Below are 19,401 nucleotides of genomic sequence, written 5' to 3' on the forward strand. Positions count from 1 at the left end.
GACTCATAGCGACCCCTCCTTGGGTTTCCGAGGCAGTATCACTACGGAAGTAGGATTGCCCAACCTTCCTTCTGAGGAGTGGCTGGTACATATTATATATATAATATACACATGCATACAGGCATACACAAAGGAATTTAATGGGACATCACAAATATTTATGTAACATAAAAGAAGGCAGTAAAGGATGAATAGATGAGCCAAAAAAAGGATAAAAGATATATAGAAAACAAAAAGCAAGATGGCAAACGTAAATTGAACTATTTCAACAATTACATTGTATGTGGATAAGCTAGTCAAAAGGCAGAAGTTTTGAGATTGCATATCAAAGCAAGATTCAAGTATATTCTGTTTAAAACAGACACACCTTATGTTCAAAGACACAAATAGGTTGAAAGTAAAAGGATGGAAAAGATACACCATGCAAAGAGAACACATAACAGTTGAAGTGGTTACATTAATATCAGTGAAAATAGACTTTAAGGCAAGAAAGATTAATAAAAACATAGAGTGACATGTCATGATGATAAAAAAAAGGTCAATATATATGCACGTAACTATAGAACATATAGGAGGAGCTCTGGTAGCATAGTGCCTAAGGCACTTGACTGCTAACGAGAAGGCTGGAGGTTTAAACCCACCAGCCACTCTTCGGAAGGAAGGTTGGGCAATCTACTTCCGTAGTGATACCGCCTTGGATGCCCAAGGAGGGGTCACTATGAGTCGAGTCCGACTCAATGGCAAATAACAACAACCTCAAAATAAATTAAGCAAAAACTGACAGAATTGATAGGAGTGAAGGCAAACATGGATATGCGGGTGGATAAATGGGTAGACAGGCTGAACTATTAGGTATGTCTATGCAGGGGTGTGTGTGCCCAAGACTATGTATACGGTTGGCGGACAATGTTTCTACAAGTGTATTGGTATGTTTTGTAAGAATTTCCAGGTATATAGTAGAGCTGACAAGGGACAAGATTGTGGTCACATCTTGGCCACAGCCAGTTACCCAGAGGGAACAAGTAGTTGGATCTGTGGGCTCGGGACCATAGTTGCAGGGGCATCAAGTTCAATTGGCATAACATACTACACAAAACATTGTTCCACATTCTACTTTGGTGAGTAGAGACTGGGATCTTAAAAGCTTGCAAGTGGCCATCTAGATGAAACAGTGGGTCTCTCCTCATCCAGAGCAAAGAAGAATGAAAACACCAAAGATTCATGGAAAAAATTAGTCCAAGTGACTGGTAAACCATGCGTTCCTCAGCCTATATGACTATGGGACCAGAAGATCTATATGGTGCCGGCTACCACCGTCAACCACTTGGTGGGGGATCTATGTAGGATATCCTGGATAGAGTGGGAGAATAATGTGGAACAAAACTCAAAATCATTTAAAAAAAAAAAAAGGACCAGGTTTGCTGGTCTGATAGAGCCTGATGGAACCACTGGGACTATGGCCCCTAGTTGCTGCCCTTTATGTCTGCAGTGGAACCCACACCTGTGGCTTCCAGCCAAACAAAAGACATGTATATGAGATGAACATTTACATTAGGTAGATACACTCCTTGGAGAGATCAATCATGGCAGAATAGAAGGGCTATATATGCACAGGGAGACAGCTCAGGGCAGGAGTGTATGGAGGGAAGGATACAAAGAAGAGGTAACTATGAGGAGGAAGTAGGAGGGGAGCTTTTGCATTGGGGTAAATTGTAGTCAATGTCATGAGACAAAGTGTATGTGAGCTACTGTGTAGAAAGTGAATTTGCTCTGTAAACTTTCACCCAAATCACAATAATAATAATAATAAAAGAATTGATAGGAGAAATAGGCAATTCAACAATAATGTTTACACATTTTAATATTCCCCTCTCAGTACTTGATAGAACAATTAGATAGAAAATCATCAAGGATATAGAAGACTTGAACAATAGTATCAGCCAACTAAACCTGACTTACACATACTGATACTCTGCCTTACACCTCTAGAGTTTGCATTCTTTTTCAGGAACACATGGAACCTTCTCCAAAATAGTCTCAATACATTTAAAAAGATTGAATTATACAAAATATATTCTCTGACCACAATAGAATTAGAAATCATTAACAGGCAGAATTCTTGGAAATCCCAAATATTTGGATTACATAATCTAAATATTACTGGATTACATAATCTAAATATTACTGGATTACATAATCTAAATATTACTGGATTACATAATCCAAATATTAAAATCCCACGTTACTACATAATTGGTGGGTTAGGAGAAAGCACAAGGGAAATTAGAAATTATTTTTGACTGAAAACAAAAATATATAGCATATCAAAATATGTGGAATACAGCTAAAGCAATGCATAGAGGGAAATTCAGAGCTTCAAATGCCTATATTATCAAACAAAACAAAATCTGAAAACCAATAACTTAGGCTTCCACCTTAAGAAGCAAGGGAAAAAAATAATAAACTAAATCCAAAACAAGTAGAAGGAAGCAAATAATGAGAACAAAAAGAAATGAAATAGAAAACAAACAAAACAATAGAGAAAATTAATGAAACCAAAATTTAGTTCTTTGGAAAAACAAAAAAATTTACAAAATGTTGTTGTTGTTGCTGTTGGGTGTTGTTGGGTCAGCTCTGACTCTTAGCAATCCTGTGTGCAACAGAACAAAACACTGCCTAGTCCTGCACCATCCTCACAATCCTTGCTATGCTTGAGCCCATTGTTGTAGCCACTATGTCAATGTGTCTCATTTAGGGTCTTACCCTTTTTTGCTGACCCTGTACTTTATCAAGCATAATATCCTTCTTCAGGGAGTGGCCCTTTCTGACAACATGACCAAAGTAGGTGAGATGAAGTCTGGCCATCTCACTTCTAAGGAGCATTCATTCCAGCTGCAGGTCTTCAAGGACAAATTTGTTCATTCTTCTGGCAGTCCACGGTACTTTCAGTATTCTTCACCAACACCACAATTCAGAGTCATCAACTCTTCTTTGATCTTCCTTATTCATTGTTCAGCTCTCACACACATATGAGATGATTGAAATTACCATGGTTTGTGTTAGGCGCACCCTAGTCTTCAAAGTGACATCTTTGATTCTTAACACTTTAAAGAGGTCTTGAGTGCTGCTTCCGTGGGTGTTGATTGTGCATCCAAGTATAATGAAATTCCTGACAATGTCAGTTTTTTCTCCATTTAATATGATGTTGCTTATTGGCCCAGTTGTGAGGATTTTCATTTTATGTTGAGGTATAATCCATACTGAAGACTGTAGTCTTTGATCTTCATCAGTAAGTGATTCAAGTCATCTTCACTTTCAGCAGGCAAGGTGGTGTCTTCTGCATATGTCAAGTTGTTGATGAGTCTTCCTCTAATCCTGATGCCATGTTCTTCAGATAGTCCAAATTCTTGGATTATTTGCTCAGCGTCCAGATTGAATAAGTATGGTAAAAGGATACAACCCTGATGCACACCCTTCTTGATTTTAAACCATGCCATATCCCCCTATTCTGTTAAAATGACAGCTTCTTGGTCTATGTACAAATTCTTCATGAGCACAATTAAGTGTTCTGGAATTCCCATTCTTCTTGTTGTTATCTATAAGTTGTTATGATCCACACAGTCGAATGCCTTTGCATAGCCAATAAAACACAGGTAAACATTTTTCTGGTATTTTTTGCTTTGAGCCAAGATCTATCTGGCATCAGCAATGATATCCCTCATTCCATGTCCTCTTCTGAATCCAGCTTGAATTTCTGACAGTTCTGTCAATGTACTGCTGCAACTGTTTTTGAATTATGTTCAGCAAAATTTTATTTGTGTGTGATATTAATAATATTGTTCTATAATTTTCACATTCTGTTGAATCACCTTTCTTTGGAATGTACACAAATATGGATCTCTTCAAGTTGCTAGGCCAGGTAGTTGTCTTGCAAATTTCTTGGCATAGATGAATAAGCACTTCTAGCGTTACATCCATTTGTTGAAAATCTAAGTGAGTGTTTCATCAATTCCTGAAGTCTTGTTTTTCCCAATTCCTTCAGTGTGGCTTGGACTTCTTTCTTCAATACTGTTGGTTCTTGATGATATGCTACCTCCTGAAATAGTTGAACATTGACCAATTCTTTTTGCAACAGTGACCCTGTTTATTCCTTCCATCTTCTTTTGGTGTTTCCTGCATCATTCAGTATTTTGCCCATAGAATCCTTCATTAATGCAAGTTCAGGCTTGAATATTTCCTTCAGTTCTGTCAGCTTGAGAAATGTGGAACGTGTTCTTGCCTTTTAGTTTTCTAACTCCAGATCTTTGCACATTTCATTATAATGATTGACTTTGTCTTCTCGAGCTTCTCTTTAAAATCTTCTGTTCAGCTGTTTTATCTTGTCACTTCTTCAATTTGCTTTAACTATTCTCCATTCAACAGCAAGTTTCAGAGTCTTTTCTGACATTCATTTTAGTCTTTTCTTCCTTTCCGGTCTTTTAAATGACCTTTTGTTTTCTTCATGTATGAAATTCTTTATGTCATCCCATAACTCGTCTGGTCTTTGGTTACGTGTGTTCAGTGTGTCAAATCTACTCTTCAGATGGTCTTTAAATTCAGTTGGGATATAATTAAGGTCATATTTTGGCTCTGATGGACTTGTTTTAATTGTCTTCAACTTCAACTTGAACTTGCATATGAGCTGTTAATGCTTTGTTCCGCTATCAGCTCCTAACCTTGTTTTGGCTGAAGATATTGAGCTTCTCCATTGCCTCTTTGCACAGATGTAGTCGATCTGATTCCTGTGTATTCCATCTGGTGAAGTCCATGTGTATAGCTGCCATTTATATTGTTGAGAAAAGGTATTTTCAATGAATAAGTCACTGGTCTTGCAAAGTTCTATTATGCTATCTCCAGTGTCATTTCTATCACAAGTCCATATTTTCTAATTACCGATGCCTCTTTTTTCCAACTTTCACATTCTAATCACCAGTTATAATCAATACATCTCGATTACATGTTTGGTTAATTTCAGACTGCAGAAGTTGGTAAAAATCTTCAGTTTCTTTATCTTTGGCTTTAGTGGTTGGTGTCCAAATTTGAGTAATAATTGTATTAACTATCATATTAACTAGTCTTCCTTGTAAGTGTATGGATATTATCCTATCACTGACAGCATTATACTTCAAGATAGATGATGAATACAATGCCATTTCTCATCAGTTTGTCATTCCTGCTATAGTAGACCATGTGATTGTCTGATTCAAAATGTCCAGATGGCCTGTACCAGTCCATTTCAGCTCACTAATGCCTGGGATGTCAATCTTTATGAATATTTTCATTTTCAAAGCTTTAACAAGACTAAATTGCCAAAATTAATTACCAAAGTCAAGAGTAAATGAGGGAATATTGCTTCCAATCCTAAAGAAGTTGAAAGAATTATAGCCAAAAATACCAAATCCAGTGTCATTGAGTTGATTCTGACTTACAGCAACCTTTTAGGACAGAGTAGAACTGCTCCATAGGGTTTCCAAGGCTGTAAATCTTTATGGAAGTAGACTGTCTCATCTTTTTCCCGCAGAGTAGCTGGTGGGTTTGAACCACTGACTTTTGGTTAGCAGTTGAATCGTTTAACCACTGTGCAACCAGAGCTTCTTGAAGAGATTATAAAGAAATATTGTGAACAACTTGGTGTCAACAAATTAGAAGAAATAGACAAATTTCTAGAAAGACAAAATAACAAAACTAACCCAAAAGAAATAAAAAATCTGAATATATGTATAATAAGTAAAAAATTAAATTAGTAATTAGAAATCACCCCACAAAGAAAAGTCCAAGTATAGATGGGTTCCACTAATAAAGAAGTAATAACAATCTTTAGCAAACTTTTTCAGAAGATAGAAGAGCAGAAACACTTTCTAATTCATTCTATAAGATCAGTATTACCTGGATAGCAAAGCCAGACAAAGTCATCCCAAGGAAAGAATTCTGCATGTAAAAAAATCCCAATAAATCCACAAAACAGTAATTTTTTCTAATTACTAGATCTTATAAACAAGTTTAGCAAGGTTAGGAAAGTCAACATACAAAAGTCGATTCTGACACATTGTAACCCTCTATAGGCAAGCAAATCATTCCTAGAAACCTATCCAAGAGAAATTAAAACCTGTGTCCACAGAAAGGCATGTATGAAAATGCTTATAGCAACAATATTCATAATAGCAAAAAACTTAAAACAACCTAAATGTGTATCAACTGGTGAATGGATAAATAAAATGTGACATATCTATACAAAGCCATAGTATTTTTTGGTTAAAAGGAATGAACTACTGATACATGCTACAACATTGATGAAACTCAAAAACATTATGCTAAGTGAAAAAAGATGCAAAAGACTTTATATTGTATGATTCCATTTACAGGAAATGTTCTTTTTGTAAGCGTATCCCAATTTAACATCCCAGAGATGTTAAAATGTGAAAAAATTTGCATGCTGGAATCTATGAAATATAGTAATTAGAAATAGTAGAATTGTGAGTGATTTTTAATATTTACAGTTTTTTTTTTTTTAATATTATTGGGTTGTCTTCTCATGTTTCGTTAAAGCATAATTGCCATATGATAAATTGCACATTCTTAAAGTATACAATTTTTTAAGTTTTGACATAATATATATCTGTGAAATTTCTCACAATCAATAATAATGAATATATCCTTCACTCCCTAAAGTTTTCTTGTGCCCTTGGTAATTCCTCCATTCACTCCTTCTTTCCTTTTTGTCAGTCTTTCGCTCAACATAATTATTTTGATATTATTCTGTGTTGTTTGATTATAAATTATTAAGAGTTTCTCAAAATCATTAAAAAGTCCAAGCTTACTGTTCTGATAGAGACTGGTGAAACCCCTGAGACTATGGCCCCTAGTCACCCTTTGGGCCTGGAATTTAATTTATTCCTGTGCCTTTAAGGTGAACATTCATACCAGGTAAGCACACTGCCTAGAATAATCAACCATAGGGGATCATACGGGCAGTATTTGCACAGGAGGATAGCTCAGAGGGCAAGAATTCATAGGAATGAAGGACGCAGGGAAATGGTAACCACTGGGAGGAAGTGGGAAGAGAGCTGTTACATTATGTGGATTGCAATCAATGTTGTGAAACAAAATGTGTGTGGACTGTTGTATGGAAAATGAATTTGCTTTGTAAGCTTTTGCCCAAATCACAATAAAAACAAATATGAGTTTTTTTCCAATAATTTATATATAGTTTTAATTTTCTATATAAAGTTTTTACTTTGAACTTAAAAAAAAAAAACCCAAAACCAATAATTGATATTCCAGTAGCTAGACAGATAATGTTTCTTGTGAAGAAGTGAATTCTGCTACTTAATGTTAGTTTGAAATTGTATGTCAAAGATTTCTGGTGACCAGAGTTATGAGACATTAAAATCAAGTCTTTCTTTAATTTTAATATATAAAATATTAAAAATTTTAAATGTTTTTATAAATATAAAATTAAAAATTTTAAAATAATAAGGTTGGCAGGTAACTTCCTATGGTTATTTCACCTAATTTGAAAGTAGGGAAATGCTGTGAGGTTTTATAGGTCTCTTCTGAGTCTACAATGTTGAAATTATCTGGAAAACTAAATAATATTGAAAAATAATATGGATTTATTTGAAGTTTGTCTTATGTGCCCGTAACTCCTTGTACTTTTCAGACCAAATGTTTATTCAGCTTGTTCCGGGATACTGGTCATCATTTGATCCAGAATAATAAAGTAGGAGGAATTATTTCTCCACAGTCCAAACCAATTATTTCTAAGAACCTGAAAGAAGATAAAACAGTCAAAGAAAAAGATATGGTAAGGAAGGGCAAGGACTGGGGATGTGGTGAGTTGTTGGGAAAGCAACGGTTTTGCCTGTTTTATTTCAATTCCGCGGCTTGGGCTGATTTCCCATTGGGTGAATTGTATCAATTTAGTATGCATTTTGATGTATTGTGATGATGATTATGTCTTACTGCCTTTCTGTCATTGTGAAAACTATGTAAACTTCAATTTTTGAGACATGTTCATTTTCTTTCAGCAAACACTTAGTATAAAATCTCAGAGCTCAGATACTCCTTTGGAAGCTGAGCCTTCTCCATACCACAATCCAGAAGGACAGGTAATTATGTATCAAGAGTTGAGCAAGGAGGTATGGTATAATGGAAAATGCACAAGGCAGGAGATCTGAGTTACCGTCCCATATTTACCCATGACTAGTTTATGGCCTTAAGGAACTCTGGTAGTGCAGTGCCTAAGGCATTTGACTGCTAACCAGAAGGTTGGCGGTTCAAACCCACCAGCTGCTCCACATAAGGGAAATGGGCCAATCTACTTCCATAAAGATTTACCACCTCAGAAACCCAATGAGGGTTGCTGTGAGTCAGAATCTACTAGATGGCAGTGAATTTAGTTTATGGCCTTGGCAAATTTCTACATCTTATTATGATTCTGTAAAGTGATTCAGATCCTTTCCAGCATTAAATTTTTGTCTTTTAATAGTTCTATTATATTAAGCACTATGAGGGATGCGAATAAGCATCATCTGCAGAATTTATTCATTTGTCTTTGGGACATTAAATAATTTGGTAGGAAAAACAGGCAGGCTTTATTAACCACAATATTGAATTCTGATGAGTACTGTAATAGAGATCCAAATACAGTTCTTTAAGGGCCCAGAGAAGGCAGAGGCCTTCTACTAAGATGGGGCCATCTCAGGGAAGGCTTCATGGAAGCAATGGTATGTAAGCTAAGTAGCGAAAGATGAAGAACTGTTTGTCAAATGAAGGTAGAAGGAATCTTCAGGATAAGGGAACAGCTTGCATTGAGGTATCAAATAAGGGACCAGAATTCAGGGTACATCAATTAATTCAGTATGTCGTTGTTAGTTGCCATCAAGTTCATTCTGACACATGGCAACCCCACATGTGTACAGTAGAACTACTCCATATGGCTTTCAAGGCTGTAATCTTTCTATAACAGATCATCAGGCTTATCTTCCAGTGTGTCTCTTGGTGGGTTCCTTTTCAGCTGATAGGTGAACACTTAACTGTGCCACCCAGGGACTCCCCATTCAGTAAATGAGAGAATGAAAAGAAAGGAGAGGTTCTGGAAGGAGGTGAGAAAGAAGAGAGGCTAAACTAAGTTGTGGTAAGCCTTTTGAAAGCCTTGCTAAACTGTGGACTTTATTTTATAGATCTTCAGGGTCTCTTGAGCCTTGTCTTGGAAACTCTCACTGGAGGTGTTTAACTCAAGTAGAGCTAAGTTTCTTCTGTGCTTTGGCACAGAATTTTAGTAGGGATTTGAAAAAGACAGATTGAAGTTGAGAGAGAGTAAGGGTTTGAGATATCAATTTGTAGTGTTTTTTTTTTTTTTTTCTTTCCCTTGTAGTACATGTGAGTGGTGATGACAATTTTATTTAGGACAGGTGTTGTAGTAAGGAAAGTAAGAATCCTGCATAGACCAAGTACTTAGAATTGAGAAGCTTTGGGACTGTTGAGGAAGAGAACGTTAAAAGTAATTGAGATTCCAAGCCTCACTTTCTGGAAGTATAAAATACCATTAAGAAAAAAGTCAAAGATACATTTCTACATACATATTTGTATGTGGTGCATGTATATTCATATATATAATAGAGCACATAAGGGACACAGTTGTGGAAACTCCTTAGACATAACCAAACACTTCACAGAACTGAACTACTGGGCTTCAAGGCTAAGGATCATATGGTCTCAGGGACATCTAGCTAAGTTGACATAACATATTTCATAAAGGTAATGTTCTATATCCTAATTTGGTGAGTAGTATCTAGGGTTTGAAAAGCTTACAGGTGGGCATCTAAGATACAACCATTGGTTTCTTCCCGTTTGGAGCAAAGGAGAGTAAAGAAAACCAAAGACTGAAGGAAGTAGTTAGTCCAAACAACTAATGACCCACATAAGCCACAGTGTCCTCTAGTCCAAGACCAGAAGAACTAGATAGTGGCTGGCTGCCACTACTGACCACTTTGACCAGGAACACAACAGAAGGTCCAAGTTGGAATGGGTGGAAAATGTAGAACAGAATCCAAATTCGTGACAAAAGACCACATTTACTGATCTGATAGAAACTGCAGGAACCCATGAGACTGTTGTCCTAAGTCTCCTTTCTAATTGGAACTGAAGCCACTCCAGGAAGCCACCTCTCAACCAAATAATAGACAAGCCTGTAAAATAGACTGTAATACCTGTGAGGAACATGCTTCTTAGAACAGTCAACTATACAAGACCAAAAGTGTAACTTTTGTCCCAAAACAAAGATGACAAGGCAGGGAGGGGCAAGGAAACCCAGGGAATGGAAATGGAGGACCCAGGGTGGAAATGAGAGCACTGACACATTGTAGGGATCACAACCAATGTTGTAGAACAATCTGCGTATGAATTATTATTGAATGGAGAACGAATTTGCTATGTAAACTTTTCACCTAAAGCACAATAAAATGTCACACACACACACACACACACACACACACGAGAAAAATGTCAAAGAGAGGCTGATTTGGGAAAATAGTTTTAAGTTCAGTTTTGGACATGTTGCATTTAGGATGCTGGCAAAACATCTAGGTAGAAAGATCTGGCAGGTCAGAGTTAGTAGATGGTGATGAGGAATATAAAACTAGGAATGTCAGGAGGTAGTGAAGAGAATATTTCTTCAGGTCTCATGAAAGAGGGTTAGTGGAAGAAAGAATGACATTCACTTAAGACAGTTCCATGGAAAGCATATGAACAGGTTAAACAGGGCTTCTGCTGAGGTGGAAGTTTCTGGGGTGGGGGGGAACGAAAGCCCCTTCGTGTAAGAGATAGCCAAGATAATCAATGTTACTATATGTCTTTCCAGGTATTTTTCTATACAAAAAACTATTTTAGCAGTTGCAGTCACACATACACTATATATAATAAATTTTCTCACTCATATTGTGAACATTGTCTTGTTACTAAAATTTTTTTATAAATACAACTTTCTCTGGAAAGAATATATTAGAGAAAAATGTTTTTACAGCAATATTTGGAAGCAGGAACATACCTTGTGTTGGAGATGCAGCTAGACAAAGCCTTGGTTCCAAAGCGAATGCCAGAGGAACTCGCCAAAAGGTGTGTAGAAATGGTGCTCATATTGGTTTGCAAAAACAATGTAGAGATGAATATAAGGAAGTAATCTAACCCCACAAATGTAATTTCTGTTGGGCTAAGCAGTAGACAGTTTTCTGGGTTTTATTTCCAGATGAAGTTTGTTGTTGTTGTTATGTTTTCTTACTACAAAAGCAGTATGTTCATTACAAAATAATTTAGAAATTAAAATTAGTATATGAAAGCACTCAGATTTTCTGTTCACTATTGAAACTTCAGCATCTGTCCTTCTGGAGTTATTTTAAAGCATATATGTACACACATACACACAAATGTAATTTTTAATAAACTAGTTCATCCTGACCATACTGCTTTGGAATTTTTTTTTTTAACTAAGTATAATGTGAATACCATTGCAAGTCAATGAATGTATTTATCCAACCTTGTATTAATTCTATACAGGAAAGTTCCCATTGTGTGGATGCATCATAATATCTGTCTTAGTTATCTAGTGTTGCTATAACAGAAGTGCCACAAGTGGATGACTTCAACAAACAGAAATTTATCCTCTCACTGTTCAGGAGGCTAGAAATCTGAATTCAGAGTGTCAGCTTTCTCTCTCTGTTGGCTCTGGGGGAAGGTCCGTGTATCCTTTCAATATCTGTGGCCCCAGTGTTCCTTCGAGATCTGAATGTGACTTGGCATCAGTCTTTCCCTGGGTCTAGGACATTCTCAGCACAGGGATTCTGAGTCCAAAGGACACACTACGTTCCTGGCTTTTCTTTGTTGGTGGTAGTCAGGTTTCCCTGTCTCTGCTCATTTGTTTAATTTCTTTTATATTTCAAAATGATTGACTTTAGATACAGTTTAATCCCGTAGATTGTATCCTGCCTCATTAACATAACTGCCTCTAATTCAGCCTCATTAACATCATAAAGGTTAGGATTTACAACACATAGGATAATTACATCGGATCACAAAATGGAGGATAATTACATAATACTGAGAATCATGGCCTAGCCAAGTTGATACATATTTTGTTGTTGTTTGCCATCGAGTTGGACCGACTCATGGCAACCCCTCCTTGGGTTTCCGAGGCAGTATCAGTATGGAAGTAGATTGCCTAACCTTCCTTCCAAGGAGTGGCTGGTGGGTTTGAACCTCCAGCCTTCTGGTTAGCAATCAAGTGCCTTAGGCACTACGCTACCAGAGCTCCTGACACATATTTTGGGGGGACACAATTCAATTCATAACAATATCCTTAACCAAATTTCTGCTATTAGACATTCAGGTTGTTTTCTGCTGTTATTAAAAGCATGGCTATGAACATTTCCTACAAGACAGTAAACATCCTAAATCTTTTTAAATATATTTAATTATTTCCTAAGAATAAATTTGCAGACATAGAATGTCAAAAGACAGTCATCTAATGCTGTGTAATAAGTCCTCAAATTCAGTGACTTAATAAGAATGCTCTATTAGTTCTCATGGCTCATGGGTTGACTGGGCTCAGATGAGTAATTATTGTTTGGAGTCTCCTGTGAAGTTGCAGTTAGAAATCAGTAGCGTCCACATTAATCTGAAAGCTTAACTGACTAGATAACAAGATGGCTTTCTCACCTGGTTTGTGGGTGATGCTGACTGTCATTTGGGAGCTCATCTGGGACTGCCAACTGAAGAGCATACACAGAATGGTGTGTCTCAACAGTGAGCATTCCAAAAGACCTGGGAGAAAGCTGCAAGACTTTTTAGAGTGTAGCCTAAGAATACCCAGAAATGTCTTGCTTAGAGTCACAGCGTTCTATTGATTATATAAGTCAGCAGTCTAGATCAGATTCAAAGGGAAGGAACTTAGACTGCATCTCTTGATGTGAGGGGCACCATGCTCATATAGGGGAAAAGGAAATGTTGGTGACCTTCTTGGAGACTATTTGTTGTTTTGGGTTCCAATTAGTAGCAACCCTTTGTACAACAGAACAAAATATACCCAGTCCTGTGACATCTGCCTAAGCATTTCTATGTTTGAGCCCATTGTTGCAGCCACTGTTATCCATCTGTTATGTTAATCCATCTCGGTGAAGGTCTTTCTCTTTTTAGCAGATCCTCTACTTTGCCAAATATAATGTCCTTCCTCAGGGACTGGTCCCTCCTGATAACATGTCCAAAGTTTGTAAGACGAAGTTTAGCTATCCTCCCTTCTAAGGAGCGTTCTGGCTACACTTCTTTCAGGACAAATTTGTTTGTTCTTCTGGCAGTCCATATATTCTTCACCAGTACCATAATTCAAATGCACCAGTTCTTCTTTGGTCTTCCTTATTCATCGTCCAGCTTTTGTATGCATATGAAGCAATTGAAAATAGCATGATGTGGGTTAGGCATACTTTAGTCCTCATTTACTGTTTACTACTTAGTTTGGGGCAATCTACTTCCGTAGTGATACTGTCTTGGAAACCCAAGGAGGGGTTGCTATGAGTCTGGTTCCGACCTGACGGCACATAACAACAACAAACAACAAACTTAGTTTTGAGACTTTTGATAAATATTCTCAAATTGCCTTCCAAAAAGTTTGCAGTTCTACAAGTGATGCATTTCTTTATTATTTGATTGAAGTAAAATAGGTATCACATAAAATCGACCATTTTAACCATTTTGAAATGTACAATTCAGTGGTATTTAAGTACATTCACAATGTTGTTCAGCCATTAACACTATCTAGTTCCATTTCTTCATCCAAAATGGAAAACCCATACCATTAAGCAATCACTCTAAATTACCCACCTCTCCCATCCCTTAGCAACAATTGATCTGCTCTGTCTCTATGGATTTTCCTATTATGGCTATTTTATATAAATGAAATCATAAAATATAAATCATTATTTTTGGCTGCTTCTACTTAGCATAATATTTTCAAGGTTTACCCACTTTATGCCATAAATCAATACTTCTTTCCTTCTTATGGCTGAATAATATTCCATTGTATGACTATAACACATACTGTTTATCCATTAATCAGTTGATGGACATTTGGGTTGTTTTCACCTTTTTTTGTGAAAAGCATGGCTATGAACATTTATGTACAAGTTTTTGAACATCTGTTTTCAATTATGTGGTGTATATATCTAAGGATAGAATTACTGGGTCATGGAGCAATTTTATGTTTAACTTACTGAGGAATTGCCAAGCTAGTTCTGTACTGGCTGCTTCGTTGTATATTCTCACCAGAAATATATGAAGGTTCCAATTTCTACACATCCTTGCTAAGATTTGTTATTTTCCATTTTTTAAATTTTGGCCCTTCTAGTAGGTGTAAAAGGAGCTCTGGTGGTGTAGTGTTTTGGTTACTTAGTGCTGCTCTGACAGGAATATACCACAAATGGGATGGCTTGAACAAACAGGAGTTTATTCTCTTATAGTTTGCGAGGCTAGAAGTCTGAGTTCAAAGTGCCAGGCTCTCGGGGCTGTGCGAAACCCTCTCAACCATGGGCTTCAGCTCTGCCTCTTGCTCCAGGCCCACTGAAGCTAGAGGCATCTCTTCACTCAGGCAGCTACTGGCTGCTGAGACTAACAAGCCCAAGATTGACAAATAAAATGGCAGAGTCCTGATATTACCAAACCACATGGCAGGCCATTAATTCAAGTTCATTGAAAGTCCCAAGGTCGGCATAGCACAGCAGGCTGCTGAACAATGACATGGCTACATGCAGGGTGCAAGCATGCCATAAGCTAGAGCCCATTCCCAAAGCTGTTTCTTATATATGGGAAGCAGACCATATCTCTAAGGCAGCTACTCAGCTGCGAGTGGTAGGTCCCACCATGGAGTTGATTGCCAATCACATCATGGGGAATAACCACCACCAGCTGCCCAGCCATTCAACCAGGCCCAGCCAAGTTGACACACAAACTTAACCACCACATAGTGATTAAGGCATTTGGTTGCTAACCAAAAGGTTGGTGATTCAAACCTGTCAGCAACTCCATGGAAGAAAGATGAGGCAGTCTGCTTTTGTAAACATTTACAACCTTGGGAACTAATGGAGGTTGCTATTAGTCGGAATTAACTCAGTGGCAGTGAGTTTAGTTTTTGAGCAGGTGTAAATTTCTCTCTCCACCACTCATCTGTCATTTTGTCATCCTGTGATGGCTTACATATTTCTGTGAGGCTGGAGGCTATGCCACTGTTATCTCAGATACCAGCAGGGTCACTCGTGGTGGACAGGTTTCAGTGGAGCTTCCAGACTAAGACAGACTGGGAAGAAGGAAGGGGCCATCCATTTCTCAGAGAATTGGCTAGTGAAAACCTTATGGACAGCAGTAAAACACTATTTGATATAGTACTGGAAAACTTTATGAATAGCCCTGAAACATTGTGTGATATAATGCTGGGAGATGAGCCCCTCAGGTCAGAAGGGAGGAGAAGCTGCCTCCTTAAAGTAGAGTTGACCTTAATGACAGATAAAGTGACACTTTCAGGAGCCCCATTTGCTGGTGTGGCATGACTCAAAATGAGAAGAAACAGCTGTAAACATCCATTAATAATTGGAACATGGAATGTACAAAGTATGAATCTAGGAACATTGGAAGTTGTCAAAAATGAAATGGAACAGAAAAAGATTGATATCCTAGGCATTAGTGAGCTGAAATGGGCTGGTTTTGGCCATTTTTAATCAGACAACCATATGATCTACTTTGCTTGGAACGACAGATTCATTCATGTCTCAAAGAGTGTTTCAAGATTCATCCTGAAGTACAGTGCTGTCAATGATAGGATACTATCCACATGCCTGCAAGGAAGACCAGTTAATACTTGTTGCTGTTGCTGTTAGGTGCCGTCGAGTCATCTCCGTCTCATAGTGACCCTATGCACAGCAGAACGAAACAGTGCCCGGTCCTGCACCAGCTCCATGATCCTTGCTATACTTGAGACCATGGCCGCAACCACTATGTCAATCCATCTCATTAGGGCCTTCTCCTCTTTCGTCGGCCCTCCACCTTACCAAGCATGACATCTTTCTCCAGGAAATGGTTCCTTCTGATAAAATGAACATGGAGTATTCTGGCTGCACTTCCTCCAGGACAGACCTGTTAGTTCTTTTAGCAGTCCACTGTACTTTGAGCATTCTTTGCCAGCACCACAACTCAAAGGCATTAATTCTTCTTCGGTCTTCCTTATTCATTGTCCAGCTGTCACATGCATATGAGATGATTGAAAATATCATGGCTTGTACCAGGCACATCTTAGTCCTCAAGGAGACACATTTGCTCCACAGCACTTGAAACAGGTCCTTTGTAGCCAACTTGCGCAGTGCTATACATCATCTGATATCCTGACTGCTGCTTCCATTGGGATCGGTTGTAGAACTAAACAATGTGAAGTGTTTGACAACTTCAATCTTTTCTCCATTTATCGTGATGCTGCTTATAGGTCCAGTTCTGAGGATTTTTGTTTTCTTTATATTGAGATGTAATCCGAACTGCAGACTGTATTCGTTAGTCTTCATCAGTAAGTGCTTCAAGTCATCCTCACTCGCAGCAAACAAAGTTGTGTCATCAGCATATCGCAGGTTGTTAATGATTCTTTCTCTAATCTTGATGCCACATTCTTCTTCATATAATCCAGCTTCTCTGATTATTTGCTGAGCATATAGATTGAATAAGTATGGTAGTGAAAGAATACAACCCTAACACACTCCCTCCTTGATTTTAAACCATGCGGTATCCTCTTGTTCTGTTTGAACGACAGCCTCCTGGTCTATGTACAGGTTCCTCATGAGTACAATTAAGTGTTCTAGAATTCCCATTCTTCTCAATGTTATCCACAGTTTGTTATGATCCACACAATCAAATGCTTTTGCATGGTCAATAAAACACAAGTAAATATCTTTCTGGTATTCTTTGTTTTCAGCCAAGATCTATCTGACATCAGCAATAATATCCCTTGTTCCACGTCCTCTTCTGAATCCAGATTGCACCTCTGGAAGTTCTCTATCAATATACTGCTACAACCGTTTTTGAATTATCGTCAGTAAGATTTTACTTGTGTGCGATATTAATATTGTTCGATAATTTCTACATTCTGTGGGATCACCTTTCTTTGGAATGAGTACAAATATGGATCTCTTCCAATCACTTGGCTAGATAGCTGTCTTCCAAATCTCTTGGCATAACTGAGTGAGTGCCTTCAGTGGGGCATCCATTTGTTGAAACATCTCAATGGGTATTCTGTCAATTCCTTGTGCCTTGTTCTTTGCCAATTCCTTAAGTGCAGCTTTGACTTCTTCCTTCAATACTGTTGGTTCTTGATCATATGCCACCTACTGAAATGGGTGAAGATCGACCAGTTCTTTTTGGTACAGTGACTCTATGTATTCCTTCCATCTTCTTTTGATGTTTCCTGCATCATTCAATAATTTGCCCATAGAATCTTTCAGTATTGCAACTCAAGGCTTAAATTTTTTCCTCAGTTATTTCAGCTTAAGAAATGCTGAGCGTGTTTTTCCCTTTTGGTTTTTAACTCCAGGTCTTTGCACATTTCATTATAGTAATTGGCTTTGTCTTCTTGAGCTGCTCTTTGAAATCTTCTGTTCAGTTCTTTTATCCTGTTGATTCTTCCATTTGCTTTAACTACTCTCCATTTAAGGGCAAGTTTCAGAGTCTCTTCTGACATCCATTTTCGTCTTTTCTTCCTTTCCTGTCTTTTTAATGGCCTTTTGCTTTCCTCATGGATGAGGTCCTTGATATCATCCCACAATTCTGGTTTTCGATCATTGGTGTTCAGTGCATCAAATCTGTTCTTTAGATGGTCTCTAAATTCAGGAGGCATGTAATCAAGATCATATTTTGGCTCTTCTGGACTTATTTTAATTGCCTTCAGCTTCAACTTGAACTTGCATTAGAGCAGTTGATGGTCTCTTTCACAATCAGTTTCTGGCCTTGTTTTGGCTAAAGATATTGAGCTTTTCCATCGCCTCTTGCCACAGATGTAGTCAATCTGATTCTGTGTACTACATCTGGCAAAGTCTACGTGTATAGACACTGTTTGTATTGTTGAAAAAAAATATTTGCAATGAATAAGTTGTTGGTCTTGCAAAATTCTATCGTGTGATCTCCAGTGATATTCCTGTCATCAAGGCCAAATTTTCCAACTACCAGTGATTCTTCTTTGTTTCCAACTTTTGCATTCCAATCACCAGTGATGATTAACACATCTTGATTGCATGTTTGATCAATTTCAGACTGCAGAAGTTGGTAAAATTCTTCTACTTCCTCATCTTTGGCTTTGGTGGTTGGTATGTAAATTTGAATAGTAGTAGTGTTAATTGGCCTTCCTTATAGGTATATGGATATTATCCTATCATGGACAGCATTGTACTTCAGCGTAGATCTTGAAACATTCTTGTGATGATGAATGCCACACTATTCCTCTTCAATTTGTCATTTCCAGCATAGTTAATCATGTGGTTGTCTGATTCAGAATGGCCAGAACCAGTCCATTTCAGCTCACTAATGCCTAGGATATCGATCTTTATGCGTTCCATTTCATTTTTCACAACTTCCAACTTTCCTAGATTCATACTTTGTACATTCCATGTTCCAGTTATTAATGGATATTTGCAGCTGTTTTTTCTCATTTTGAGTCATGCCACATCAGCAAATGGAGGTCCCAAAAGCTTTAGTCTATCAACATCATTTATGTTGGCTGTACTCTGAGGAGGCAGCTCTTCCCCAGTCGTATCTTGAGTGCCCTCTGACCTGAAGGACTCATCTTCTGGCACTATATTGGACAATGATTTAGGACTATTCATAAAGTTTTCCAGTAATATATCAGACAGTGTTTGCTATTTGTAAGATTTTCAGTGACCAATTATTTGAGAAGTGGATGGCCTTTTCCTTCTTCCGAGCCTGTATTATTCTGGAAGCTCTACTGAAACCTGTCCACCATGGAGATCCCTGCTGGCATTTGAAATACTGGTGGCATAGCCTCCAGCCTCACAGCAACATGGAAGCCACCACAGTATGACAAACTGATAGACAAGTTCATCTCCCTTAGCTGTTCCAAACCCTGCCAGCTCACTTCATGGTAACTCTTAGTTGTTCCAAACCACTGCCAGCTTGCTTCCTAATCTCCATTAGCTGTTCCTAACTGCTACTGGCTTGCTCCCTGGTTGCTTCTCGGCATTCTGGCTAAGAGCAAGTGTAGTGTCTCCCACTTAGTTAGACCAAAAAAAAAAAAAAAAAAAAATTAAAAACCACCAAAGAAAAACAGAAATAAGA

The 19,401-nt window shown here is 37.8% G+C and overlaps 1 protein-coding gene across 1 annotated transcript in view; it reads left to right on the plus strand.

Annotated features, from left to right (window-relative positions):
- The window catches only part of CFAP70 (cilia and flagella associated protein 70), a 131,531-nt gene that overhangs the window by 43,230 nt on the left and 68,900 nt on the right, over positions 1-19,401 (plus strand). The window contains 4 exon segments of the mRNA XM_007940709.1: positions 7,700-7,846; positions 7,848-7,871; positions 8,067-8,147; positions 11,063-11,154. Coding sequence (XP_007938900.1) covers positions 7,700-7,846; positions 7,848-7,871; positions 8,067-8,147; positions 11,063-11,154 — 344 coding nt within the window.

Source organism: Orycteropus afer, unplaced genomic scaffold (assembly GCF_000298275.1).
Source record: "Orycteropus afer afer isolate SDZICR_OR568_19922 unplaced genomic scaffold, OryAfe1.0 scaffold00070, whole genome shotgun sequence".
In the NCBI taxonomy this organism is placed as follows: domain Eukaryota; kingdom Metazoa; phylum Chordata; class Mammalia; order Tubulidentata; family Orycteropodidae; genus Orycteropus; species Orycteropus afer.